The sequence below is a fragment of the Eurosta solidaginis genome, chromosome 3 (assembly GCF_040869045.1).
Source record: "Eurosta solidaginis isolate ZX-2024a chromosome 3, ASM4086904v1, whole genome shotgun sequence".
Classification (NCBI taxonomy): Eukaryota; Metazoa; Arthropoda; class Insecta; order Diptera; family Tephritidae; genus Eurosta; species Eurosta solidaginis.
In genome coordinates this window covers 288,170,023-288,182,404 of record NC_090321.1, presented here as the reverse complement: position 1 = coordinate 288,182,404, position 12,382 = coordinate 288,170,023, and the positions used below count along the sequence as shown (strand labels likewise).

At 39.5% G+C, this 12,382-nt stretch overlaps 1 protein-coding gene across 1 annotated transcript in view; it reads left to right on the top strand.

Annotated features, from left to right (window-relative positions):
* Positions 1-9,144, top strand: part of Pef (Peflin) — a 36,782-nt gene extending 27,638 nt beyond the window's left edge. The window contains exon 4 of the mRNA XM_067777021.1: positions 8,744-9,144. Within this exon, the coding sequence (XP_067633122.1) occupies positions 8,744-8,970 (227 nt within the window). The 3' untranslated portion in view covers positions 8,971-9,144. The remainder of the gene's footprint in view (positions 1-8,743) is intronic.
* The last annotated feature ends 3,238 nt before the right edge of the window (positions 9,145-12,382 follow it).

The window sequence follows — 12,382 nt, the reverse complement described above, 5'->3', positions numbered from 1 at the left end:
GTTCTTCTTAAGTTTATGCTGTAGATTCTTTACCGTTTTCTCTGCTTTTTTAACGCCATGAGTCGATCAAAAATCTGTAAAAGCCAGAACACAAAGTGGTTATATTTAAAAAGGCATTTAATGATTATTTAAAATGAATAGTTTCAAATGTATTTGATAATTTGGAAAAGATTTAAACAACGTGATATCAGGACGGACAAGGCGACAGCTGTTTCCATTATACCTGGAAAATCTCAAATTATTAAATAAATTATAAATTAAAAATTGCTTCAAATAAATGTTTTCCTACATTTAAAAGCAATTAGGGCAATCCACGCTTAATTCATACAAATATGAATAGTTAAAAATCTATTTTAATGAATTTAATGAAAATGAATATTTGTGTTTGTTTGTTTAATGGTGTGTTCAATGAATGAATATGAATCGACGCTTGTACTTTTATATCTTCCGTATGCGTGCTCCCGCGGTCTCTTTCATACTACTCTCCCTGTCCTTGACAGCTCGGACTCTCCTAACTCGTTCCAGGATGAGTTACCTTCGTCATCATGCATGTCTGATTCTGGACTATTAGCGCACCACGGGTTGAGATTACCAACGGATAGTACATTGCAATAGCGGCGCTGGGTCACCATCGTGTCCGGTAAATCTTCGACGATATAGCGGTCGTAGTTTAATACCTTTGTCACCTGGTATGGACCTATGTTTGTACACAGCATGAAGTTTGTGGGACTCACCCGTAGCTGTGGATACGTTAGCAATCACCACCAAGTCGCCAATATCGTACTTATGCGGTTTTTGATGTCGCTTGTCGCATCTCTCCATTTGTTACGTTCGGTCATAATATTGGAAGCTGCGATTTCACGCTTCTCCTCCATGTCTGTTACATGGGCAACTTCATCATGCACAGCTTTGGTCATCCGATTGTGGTTAAGGTCCCTAGGATCGAACAGGAGGAGAACACAAGTTTGTTTGCGGTATATTTCGTTACCTCATTCGCGCTTGGAGTTCTCTCGAACATCTTCGACGTGAAGGCTGTGACGCGATCCGAAGCAACACGCAGTGGTTGTCCAAAGATTGCCATCACTTCCTCCATTGCTTGGATTACAGGCTCGCTCTTTGTATTCCTGACAGGTTTAGCAGTACATATTTGCTGACTTGCGGCGGCCGCCGTGGTGTGATGGTAGCGTGCTCCGCCTATCACACCGTATGCCCTGGGTTCAACACCCGGGCAAAGCAACATCAAAATTTTAGAAATAAGGGTTTTCAATTAGAAGAAAATTTTTCTAAGCGGGGTCGCCCCTCGGCAGTGACTGGCAAGCGCTCCGAGTGTATTTCTGCCATGAAAAGCTAGTGAAAACTCATCTGCCTTGCAGATGCCGTTCGTAGTCGGCATAAAACATGTAGGTCCCGTCCGGCCAATTTGTAGGGAAAATCAAGAAGAGCACGACGCAAATATGAAGAGAAGCTCGGCCTTAGATCTCTTCGGAGTTATCGCGCCTTACATTTATTTTATTTTTTTATTTGCAGAATCCGCAAACGATAACCAACGCAATCGAACCCAATCCGGGACCTGTACCTGATCCCGGTCCAGCGAAATGGTTTTGCTACGTTTGCAGGATAAGAATCTCTTTAGGACGGTCACACTCTTGTCAGTGTCACGTGTAAGGGGTGGTACACCAGACTTGATGTTCTGGGCTAGACCCCAAAACCCGTCATCTTCGTAACTTTTACAAATCGTTTTTGGCACCTTGCTGTTCACGCCCAAGGGCGTCCCGTAGTCTGCGCCTTAGCCCCCCACTACCCTCTAGCATCCCTGCTGCTCAGCAAGCCACAAGTACCCGCTGCTGCTCGCGTCCCATGGAGCCACCAGCTCATATGTCCGCTCCTACTCATAACTACAATATCCGTAGTAGAGTAGGTAACAATGCCGGGCATCAGCCCCTGCCCCGTCTTCTTCTCCCCATCTTTCCGGCACTAGCGCACGAGTAGGTCAGGGAAACAGACTCTTAGTCCCTACCACCTTGTACGCCGTTCGCCAGCACAGAATATACATATATGTTTGCGACATCTGCCCAATACAGTTCCGAGAGATGTTGGCGGGCCAAATAGAAGAAACGACGTTCTGGACGATAAACGGAGACGCCCCCATTCGTATGGTAGGAAGCTGCACAGTTCGCCAGATATATCAATCGTGAGCGCATGACTCGTAAACTGCGACAACTGGCAGCCGATGGTAACATTGGCATCCGACCACCTACCCTTACTCCTTTCGCTCGAGCTATCTGCCGACTTCATCACTACTGAAAAACGCACTTTCATCAATTTAAAAAAAGGAAAGTGGGAAGAATACAAAGCTTATACTGACAATCGTTTGCTGCCCTCCCTCGACCGATAACCGTGAAGGGGAGCGTGCTTTTCGCAAGGTCATTGAATCATCTTCGGCTCGTTTTATTCCCGCCGGAAGAATGCCGGAAATCCGGCTACATTTTCCAGCGGAGGCCGCAACTCTAGCGAGAAGACGTGACCTTATAAGACAGTACGACCCCGGCGACCCCTATCGAACCCGATCAAGCACAATGACACAATTTTCATCGCCTTTGGCGATAAGGTGCTATCGTTTGCGAAAATATGTAACGCATGCAATCTACAGTTGACAAAGACAGACCGCGGGCCAACAGACACGCACACATAAACACAGCGCGTCCCCAATTACCATTACCGCCAAAGAGGTTGAAGATGCTAAATGATCTAAAGCAGTAGGACCAGACGGCATAGTCGTTCCGATGCTTAAAAAACTAGGCAAAGAGGTATTTAATTATTCAACCTTCAACCTGTCAACGAAGGTGTACATCGTTATGCGCGAAAAATGGAAAATGGCCAGGGTGGTTCCGCTATTAAAGCCTGGGAAACCAGCTAACATAGGAGATTCTTGTCGTCCGATATCTTTCCTGTCGCCAGTAGGTCTTGGCTACTTGAAGCCATTCTGCTTCCCCATTTCACTGCAAATTTACGTCTTGACAATCATTAGCATGGCTTTTCGAAAACTACATAGCACTACCACCGCGCTAAACGCCATAACACGCAAATAAATTGCGGATTAAATCAAAAACCCTACCATAGGGCAGTACTCGTTGCGCTAGACATGTCAAATGCTTTTGATACGGTCAACCACGGCACCTTACTGCAAGACATGGAGTGGTCCTCCCTTCTTCCAAGTCCCAAAAGGTGGACCGCAAATTATCTGTCTGGTCGGCAAGCACCGGTGCTATTCAGGTGGTGTCCCATCCCCGCTTTTGCTTAAATTCTACATATCGAAGCTACCTTCACCACCAGAAGGAGTCACTTCCGTTTCCTACGCCGATGACTGCATAATAATGGCCGCAGGCCCAAGCCCGCACACCGATGAGCTTTGTAATAAAATAAACAGCTATATCCTTGATCTCTCCAGTTTTTTTCGCCTCGCAAAACCTGACATTCTCAACGACCAAATCATCTGCGGCCTTATTTACAACATGGACATGGCAAACGTCGACCATATTGGACATTCTCGTCGATGGCATTACGGTACCGGTTGTCTTACACTCAAAAATTTTGGGTGTGACGTTCGATCAGGATCTACATTTTGGATAGCATGCAACCCAATTGTACCTAAATTCTTGTCGTACCTAAAATCCAGAGCCGTAATAAAACCCTCAAATCTCTTGCCGGCAGCTCATTACCACTTACAAAGCAATTGGCCGGCTGATTGCATGCTATGCGTCCCCGATATGGTCGCCAAGCCTAAAGGTTACTCACTGGAAGAAAATACAGGCCTGCAAAAATACTGCCTTCAGAACCGCTGCGGGCTGTCTTCTTATTTTCCCAGAACACCATCTACACAATTAAACGGGAGTACTCCCCATTAGGGAGAGAAATGTGCCTGAGAACACAGCCGTAAGAAGAAAAAAAGCACAAGCAGGACCTCAAGTATATCCACAAACACGCGTCGGACCTCTATGTCAGGCATTGCTCGGTGAATCCAGTTCTTAAAGAAAAATACCCAGAACTCGCAGAAGAAGAACGCACTCTCCCTAGGGAAACGCGCGTCACTAGCTCAACTTCGATCTGGGTACTGTAACAGGTTAAGCTCTTACCTATCCAGAATCAACCGCGACATACGAAATGTATGTCCTGCTTGCCAACCTTCTTCGCTTACAATGTGTCCAAAGAACTGGATTCTGGTAGCTATTAAGTTACACTTTGATGGTCTCAATGTAAGTCCTGATTCTTTCACGGCTGGGAGAAATTCAGATAGTACTTCGATGTTTTTTGCCACAGTCTTAGTTGCGATTATGACTTCGTCTACATAACTAACAATTTGGTTTCGATGCCTTAGACCTCTTATCAACTTCATTACCATTTCTTGGAATACCATTGGTACGTTTCGTAAACCGAACGGCATTGCGTTATGTTCAAATAAGTCGTCTGGTGTTAAAAACGCCGTATAATTTTTGCTTTCTTCCGTCAGTGGAATATGGTAGTACGCTGCGGTTATGTCTAGTGTCATGAAGACTGTGTTTCCAACTAATTTGGCTAATTGCTCGTCGACGATCAGTATCGGAAAATGCTTTTTCGCAGTTACAGCATTGAGTGCCCTATAGTCGACACACATGCGATCTTCTCCTTCGGACTTCTTAACGAGAATCACCGGTCCTGCATGCACTGACGAGCTTGGCCTGATAATGCCGCGTTCAAGTAACTCATTTACGATTTTGGATAACGTTGGACGTTGGTATAGCGGTACCTGATACTGTCCTCCAATCACTGGTTGCGAGGTGTTGATGATGATTTCCATCTGTGTATCCTTGCATCGTACCAAATCGGACAGGTCGTCAGTAAAGCAATTATCGTATTTCTGCAACACACATTTTACCTCTCGAAGATCTACCTCGTTTGAAGCTTCGTTTACGAAAAGGACAAAACTCGTCGTTGCTGAACCTTCATGATTGCAGACTCGATGGTTAACCTAAAACTTTCTTTGCATAATACATCCCAACCAATTACAATTTCCTGTGTCATAAACTTATCTGCGACGCTATAACAAGGGTTTAATATAGAATTTTATCGACAATTAACTCTGCTTCGACGAACTCGTTGCTTGTTATAATAGCTCCAAATCCCTGGAGTTGTTTCGTAGACGCAAATCTTGCCATGTCACTTGGAACCTTTGATCCTGCTACTAACGACACGCCACTTCCTGTGTCGAGTAAACTTCTGAACTGCTTGCCATTCCATGTAATATCTTTACACGCTGTACTGACAATACGCCTGGAGTCGTCCACTAACTTTGCAACTGTCGGTTCTCCATTGTGACACGCCTGTGAATCGTGGCCTACCTTGTTGCACTTCGTACATTTCGGCTTACGTTGTGGTTGTTGACATTTTGATGCAATGTGTCCATATTGATTGCATTTGTAACATTTGACTTGTTTTCTCTCATTCGTTGCTCCGAAACTTTTATCATTGTTACCTTTCTCGTCCGTCGTGCTTACCTTTGATGGTCCTGGTGCATTAACCATATATTTTAATGATCGCAATAAGTCATTGCAAGTTGGCAACTTAGGCGCTAATAATGTTCGTATTAATGATGGGTCATTTAAGCCTGCGATAATATACGAATTGATAGATTCTTTATCCATCCGTCCTCGTCTGCCAATACTCAACATGACGTAGTAGTATTCTTCAAATGACTCTTTGGGTTTCGTTGGGCCATACTGCGGTGCATTTGAGCTGACGTAACTGATGCTGGAAAATCAAGCTGGAGCGCTTTCAAAAAATCTGACCATGATTGAAAAACTTCTTGTGAATTTAGCCACTCCTTTGTAAGACCTTTTAATTTTGCTTGTGCTGCCACCAATGTTTTTTGCTCGGGCAGTTCGTACGACTAGGCAATTGTATTACTTTTTCAACAAAAACTTCACTGCTTGAGCTGTTTTTCAATGGATCATATTCTGGCATTAACGAATAAATTTCCCGCAAATCACTTGTTCAATTCTGGACAGCTACTCTGTTGCTCGTGTTGCGTTTCCGACATCACTTTAATTTGTTGGCGTTTACGAAATACTTACAGTCTCTTGTACTACACTTGCACTTGCATCTGCCTTTGAACGTGAGGTCACCAAATCGCTTACCGTTGTTGTTGTTGTTGTTGTAGCGATAGGGACACTCCCCGAAGGCCTTGGGCTGTTAAAGAAACAGGATTTGCCACGGGTAGGTGAGATTGACAATTGGTTTGGAGAAGCTATATATTGCGCTGGCAACTCCTTGAAAGGGTTGCGCTACACAACCCCTTGAATAAATGTGGTATTTTAGTCACCTCTTACGGCATGCATACCTGCCGCGGATATATTCTAATCCCTCTAACCAGCTCATCGCCTTTGTCAATTGCAGTATCATACCGCGTAATTCGTCCATTTCACGACGAGCACCTGTAGTTTCAACTTCGTTCACATCTACTTCATCATCTAGATATATTTCAGCCAACTTTGCTAATTTAGCCGCTGTTTAAGTGACTTAACTATGAACATTGTTCGTTCGTTTCTTTCATTAGCCATTGAGTGTGCTTGCAATTCTCAACTGGTTAGTGAAATATTCTAAAGACATAGTTTACATTTTTTATCCCAAAACGGGGGTTTTCAAAGCAAAACAAGGTGGCTCAACCTGCAGCCAATACCTTGGAGCCCCCAGTGCTCGTCCCCAATGAATACATACAAGGTGTAACAGGCGCATAGCGACCTCTCTATAAACAATAAAATAATAAGAAAAATTGTCAATAAAATAATATATAGTCTACTTAAATAAGAAATAATATAATAACAAAAAAACTGATTCGCCCGCCAAATCACCAAAGCTTAGACAGCCGCCTTACTCTCAACAACAGAAATATTTTGATTTTGTAGTTTTACTTTATTTGTGGCTGCAATCCAAACTTTTATAAAACTTCCCGCCTATGCGAAGTTTTACTTTTTTTTCTTGTTCCAAGCAACTATTGGATTCGAAAAATGCTTCACGAATGTTCCTTGCTTCGCCGTCACTCTGTTGCGTCTCTCTTTGCAACGTTCTTCTTTACTTCACTGCTACTGCACTGCTGCTAAAACCTAAAGGGTCTCTGCCAAAGTTGACATAGTCATAACCATACTTTTACTTATCCATACCAATTGACATCAGTTATTGGTGATTTGACCTAAAAATCGTGAAATTTTCATAAAAATGAAGAAAACACAAAAAATTACGAACATATTCCACAAACGATAAGTCTCTTAGTTAAAACGTATCCTAAAAAAATAAATAAAATCTACACAAAACATTGTGGATAAGACAAGTGTGATAACTTCCGCATAAACGTCAAAGTTACAAATAGAATGGATCACCTGATTTTTTATTGACTATCGCTGTCTCATTCTGTATCTCTTTGACCACCCTGTCAAAACGCTGCCAAAACGCTTAAAAGCAGCCATATTGAACATCCTTTCAGGCACTTGACGGATAAGATATCACACTTGTTTTATCCACAATGCTACAAAAAGTTAATCACTTCTCTAACTCAAATATCTTTAGGTTATGGATATGGCGAAAAACCAAAAATCAATGGGTTGGCTATGGAATGGCTTCAGCGTTATGGTATGGCACCATTAATCGATTACATTCATTTCCATAAGGTTGGTTCGGTCAGCTGTTTTATATGGATATGGATACGTCAAGTTTAAACGGCCCTTAAGCAACGACAGCGGATGTGGCAAGTAAACGTTTTCTCTGCTTCGTTGATAAAGCGTTTCTTTGAATTCGTTTTCGCTTATTGAACGTTTAAGCGAATATTATTTTTTCCCTAGTTTCTTTTGTAGGCTTTTGAGATAAAATCTCACTTCTGAGGTGTAAAAGCCAGAACACGAAGTGGTTATATTTAATAAGAGTATTTAATGAATATTTAAAATTAATAGTTACAAATGTATTTAATGATAATTAATATGAATCGACGTTTTTGCTTTTACATCTTCCGTATGCGTGCGTACGCTCTCGCGGTCTCTTTCATACTACTCTTTCTGCGTCGTTGACAAATCTTTTAAATCATTTAATGTTCGTAACGTTTCACTTTAAATCTATCCTTAAGATATATGTAAGAGCACACAAATGGGTAAATAATGTTTGGTTTTGTCCAAACTTAAGATTCATTACTTGTTTTCTATTAAATACAAAACATACGATCTCATTAAAAAAAATTCACTTTTGGTATAATTTTCGAAGGATCGAGTATACTCGATATCTTTTACTGAGTGCTAGCATCGATACTTTGATTCGAGTATTTTATGAGTTCCGGTTTCGATACTTTTCCTAAAAGTTCTATCACTAGTCGTATATTTCTAGGTGATATCTACAAAATGACAGTAATCAAGTGAACTTAAAACCTGTTTCAATATCTTAATTCACATTCCTTATTAGGACGGCTATATGCTACAAAAGATTTAAAATTTGGAGACCACATGTGTAGTATTCTAAATGGCAACAAAAAAAATTTATTTAACTTCCAGTTTTTCTTTACAAATAAATGTAAGTGATTTCGAATCGCATTTCCTTCCGAATCGAGGTACAGAATGAGGCCCCAACGGGGAATCGCTCGAATTTATATTTTCAATACAATTTCAAATCGCACGGTATTTAAAACATTTCAGATAACATTTTTTCATTTCTTCATTTTTATATCCAACAGCTTTCACTCAAATGGGTTTTAGATTTACATCGGAATTTATTAACTTTTTATTAAAAAAATGCGATCCGAAGGAACATAAAGAAGTCTCCGTGGATCAGTTTATTGTGCTTTGTGTACAAATACAACGTTTTACCGAGGCATTCCGACAGAGGGATACTCAACAGAACGGAACTATAACAATTGGATTCGAGGACTTCCTTAGTATTGCTATTGGATGCTCCTACTGAAGATGCTAGTAACTAATATCTAATTAACGGTATCTGCATGCGTCTTCAGGAATGTCATTCCGTATATTAAATGGTGTTACATTGAAATACCTCTAATTTTTCTATACAGCAGTTATTATATTATGTTACTTGACGTCTTTATACAATAAATGTTTCAAAAAAACTAAATACTTATGTATGTATGTGTTTCCTTTTTTATAGTCTCGGATCCAACATCTATGTGATCCATGGCGGAGCGATGCAAGGTGGCAGCATGGTGACATACCTACACACATAAATAAAAATGGCATGTACTTTGTTTTTGTAAATTCGATGGACAAATGTCAAAATCGTACTGCGCCGGAAGTTGATGTATCAAATCAAATAAAAAAAGTTAATAATCAGCTGTCCCATACTGCCAATTTGTATCGTTCCGCCATGATGTGATCTTTAAGTCAAATGCAATTAAAGTTTTGTGGTAAAGGACTTCAAAGATGATTTGACATGAAACTCTCTAAAATAAAAAGAAAATATTTTTCCGCCAACTAATTTGCAACTTAGAAAAACGGAACTACGATCGAAATGCAGAATACAAAAAATCGAACGATTCGAAGTTGGATCGAAAGAGATTGGAACACAGAATACCAAAATTGCCAAATCGAAAAAATTCCAATCCAAGTCGAAATGCAGAATAGGGCTGATTATTAGTTCGAAGGCGGAGGGTAAATATTATTTCCCATTCAAAAGTTATCGCTAAAAACAGGTTTTGTAAATATGAAGTCCCGATGCAACCACTCCATTTTGATCACAGAACCTGGAACGTCAGACATGTAGGATAAGCCCTAACCATTAAATGATGTTACCTATTATATCCAGGAATGCACCTTAACGTTAAGCTAATCGTTTATCAAAAAATTTCCACGGTTTCCGTTGAAACACTTCGAAATATTATCGATAAATAAATTATCAAGATAAATTGTATCTCGTTTTTAACCGAAACGAAAAGCTTTCGTTAACGTTAAAAACGTTAACAAAAACGTGATACTTTATGTTCGAATTGTGCTGGCAATGCTATAGCCATGGTGAAGCCGTAAGGTGCTAACAGCGAGCGAACATACACACACAAACTCCATGCAATTTGTTTGTGTAATTCGTTGGTGGTAATGTCAAAAATACTCTGAGAAATGTTCGTACTGTCAAAATTCATGAAAAAAGTTCCAATCAGCTTGGCTAATGCTTTCACCTTTAAAGACTTCGCCATCAATCAGCTTTGCCAGCACACTTTGAAATTAATAATGAACATAAACGATTTGATTTCGTTTTGATATGGCAAAAAACGAAACAAAATCATTTCGTTAATTTGACGTTCTTAACGTTAATAAACGAAACGAAATGACTTTGTTTCGTTTATTAACGTTAACTAGTATCGCCTCTGGTCGAAATTCGACCAACGTGTATTTTTTTCAACTCAGTCTATGCATCAAGTGTTGGAAATATAGCAAACTGGTCTAACTTTCTTAACTTTTTCTTTAAAATTTTGAATTTGATCTAAGACCCTGTACTCTTTGATTGTATTTTCTTAAATTTTCTACAAACTTTTCACGTGTAATTATAACGTTTTGGTATGGAGCTCCTTAAACAAAAATATAAAAATTATGTAAAATCAAATGAAATTGACATAGAGTTATGGTGAAATTACTTGAAATTGAATTGAAAAATAGGGGTTTCCACACCACCCGGAAGTTCCTCGTTGGCGCGCTACCGAAGTTAGTTTTGGGAGCTCGGTTCCTCAGTAGGCCTATATAACCCATATACATATATCGCCCATTTACTTCAATAGTGTCATAATTCAAAAAACACGAACTTTAAGTTAAAAACGAAGAAACTTGCTAAAGGGATGTAGCCTATTTCACGCTACCCGTTTAATTTTGTATAAATACATATATAATATTGTCACGGATATTAGCATCACTAAGTTATCCCATCACTAAGGCGATGCTAAGGCCATGCCAAGCAGTATTTACGTTAATAATCAAATCAAGTATACACATATATAAGGCAGCCAGAGAGATGTCACACACAGATGCATTTACTTATACGCCTATGTGCGCGCGAGAGACTGTAAACTACAAACATTCACATCAATAATTCAATCTTTATGTATCTACATAAACGAATAAATAATTGCGTCTACACATATGTACCATGTACGAATACGAGCAGCGGAGAGTCAATGCGCAAACACATGCATATATCTGAGAAGTTTGAGAGCTACTGGACTAGTAGATTCTGGAGCGCCTAAAAGATGTATAAAATTGTGCAATTTTAGTTATAGCTGAGAAGTTTGAGAGCTCATGGACAATGCTAGTACATTCTGGAAAAATGCGAACGAGGAAACCAAAGGGTATAAAAGGCAACAGATGTAGAGGCGCTGTAATTCAGTTTGAGTTGAGCAATCAATCAGTTATTGATGAAGCACGCGATCTGGCGGCCAATAGTAGAGTTTAATTTGAGTTATCAATCAGTTTGGTTATTAAGCCAGCGAGTAGCAAAGTATAAGTGTTATTGTGAAGTACTTTAATAAAGGCCATTTTTCCATTATTCAATATTGGAGTTATTTATTCAACAGTTTAGCGATACGAACTTAGCAGAGCATTGCAAATAAGAGGATTTGCAGAAAAATCGTTACAATATGTAAGTGTGACACAAAACAAAAATTTCGCGTAGAATAGAGGATACCTTCATAAAAAATAAAATAAAAATATAAAAAAAAATTATGTAATGAGAAAGAAAGCAGATTTTACTAAAAAATGTTTAATTAAAGAAAAAAATAAAGTACTTAAATTGCGAAAAAATTAAGTGAAGTGAACAAACAGTTCCATATAAAAACGTAATAAGTATACTTAGACTTTTTCCGGGGTTTGATGTGATCATTGTGGAAATTTGAAGATTCTAATGTTCGGATATTTAATGTTGGGATTCACATTGAGATCTATGTACGTAATTAATTTGTATTAAATTTGTAAACACTCCATTTCATGAATATATATGACCATATCTACCATAAAATATCGTCTGTGAACAATACAATACTAAGATATAACAAGTAAGGAAGGTTAAGTTCGGGTGTAACCGAACATTACATACTCAGTTGAGAGCTATGGTGACAACATAAGGGAAAATAACCATGTAGGAAAATGAACCGAGGGAAACCCTGGAATGTGTTTGTATGACATGTGTATCAAATGAAAGGCATTAAAGAGTATTTTATGAGGGAGTGGGCCATAGTTCTATAGGTGGACGCCATTTAGGGATATAGCCATAAAGGTGGATCAGGGTTGACTCTAGAATGCGTTTGTACGTTATGGGTATCAAATGAAAGGTTTTAATGAGTATTTTAAAAGGGAGTTATCCTTAGTTCCATAGGTGGACG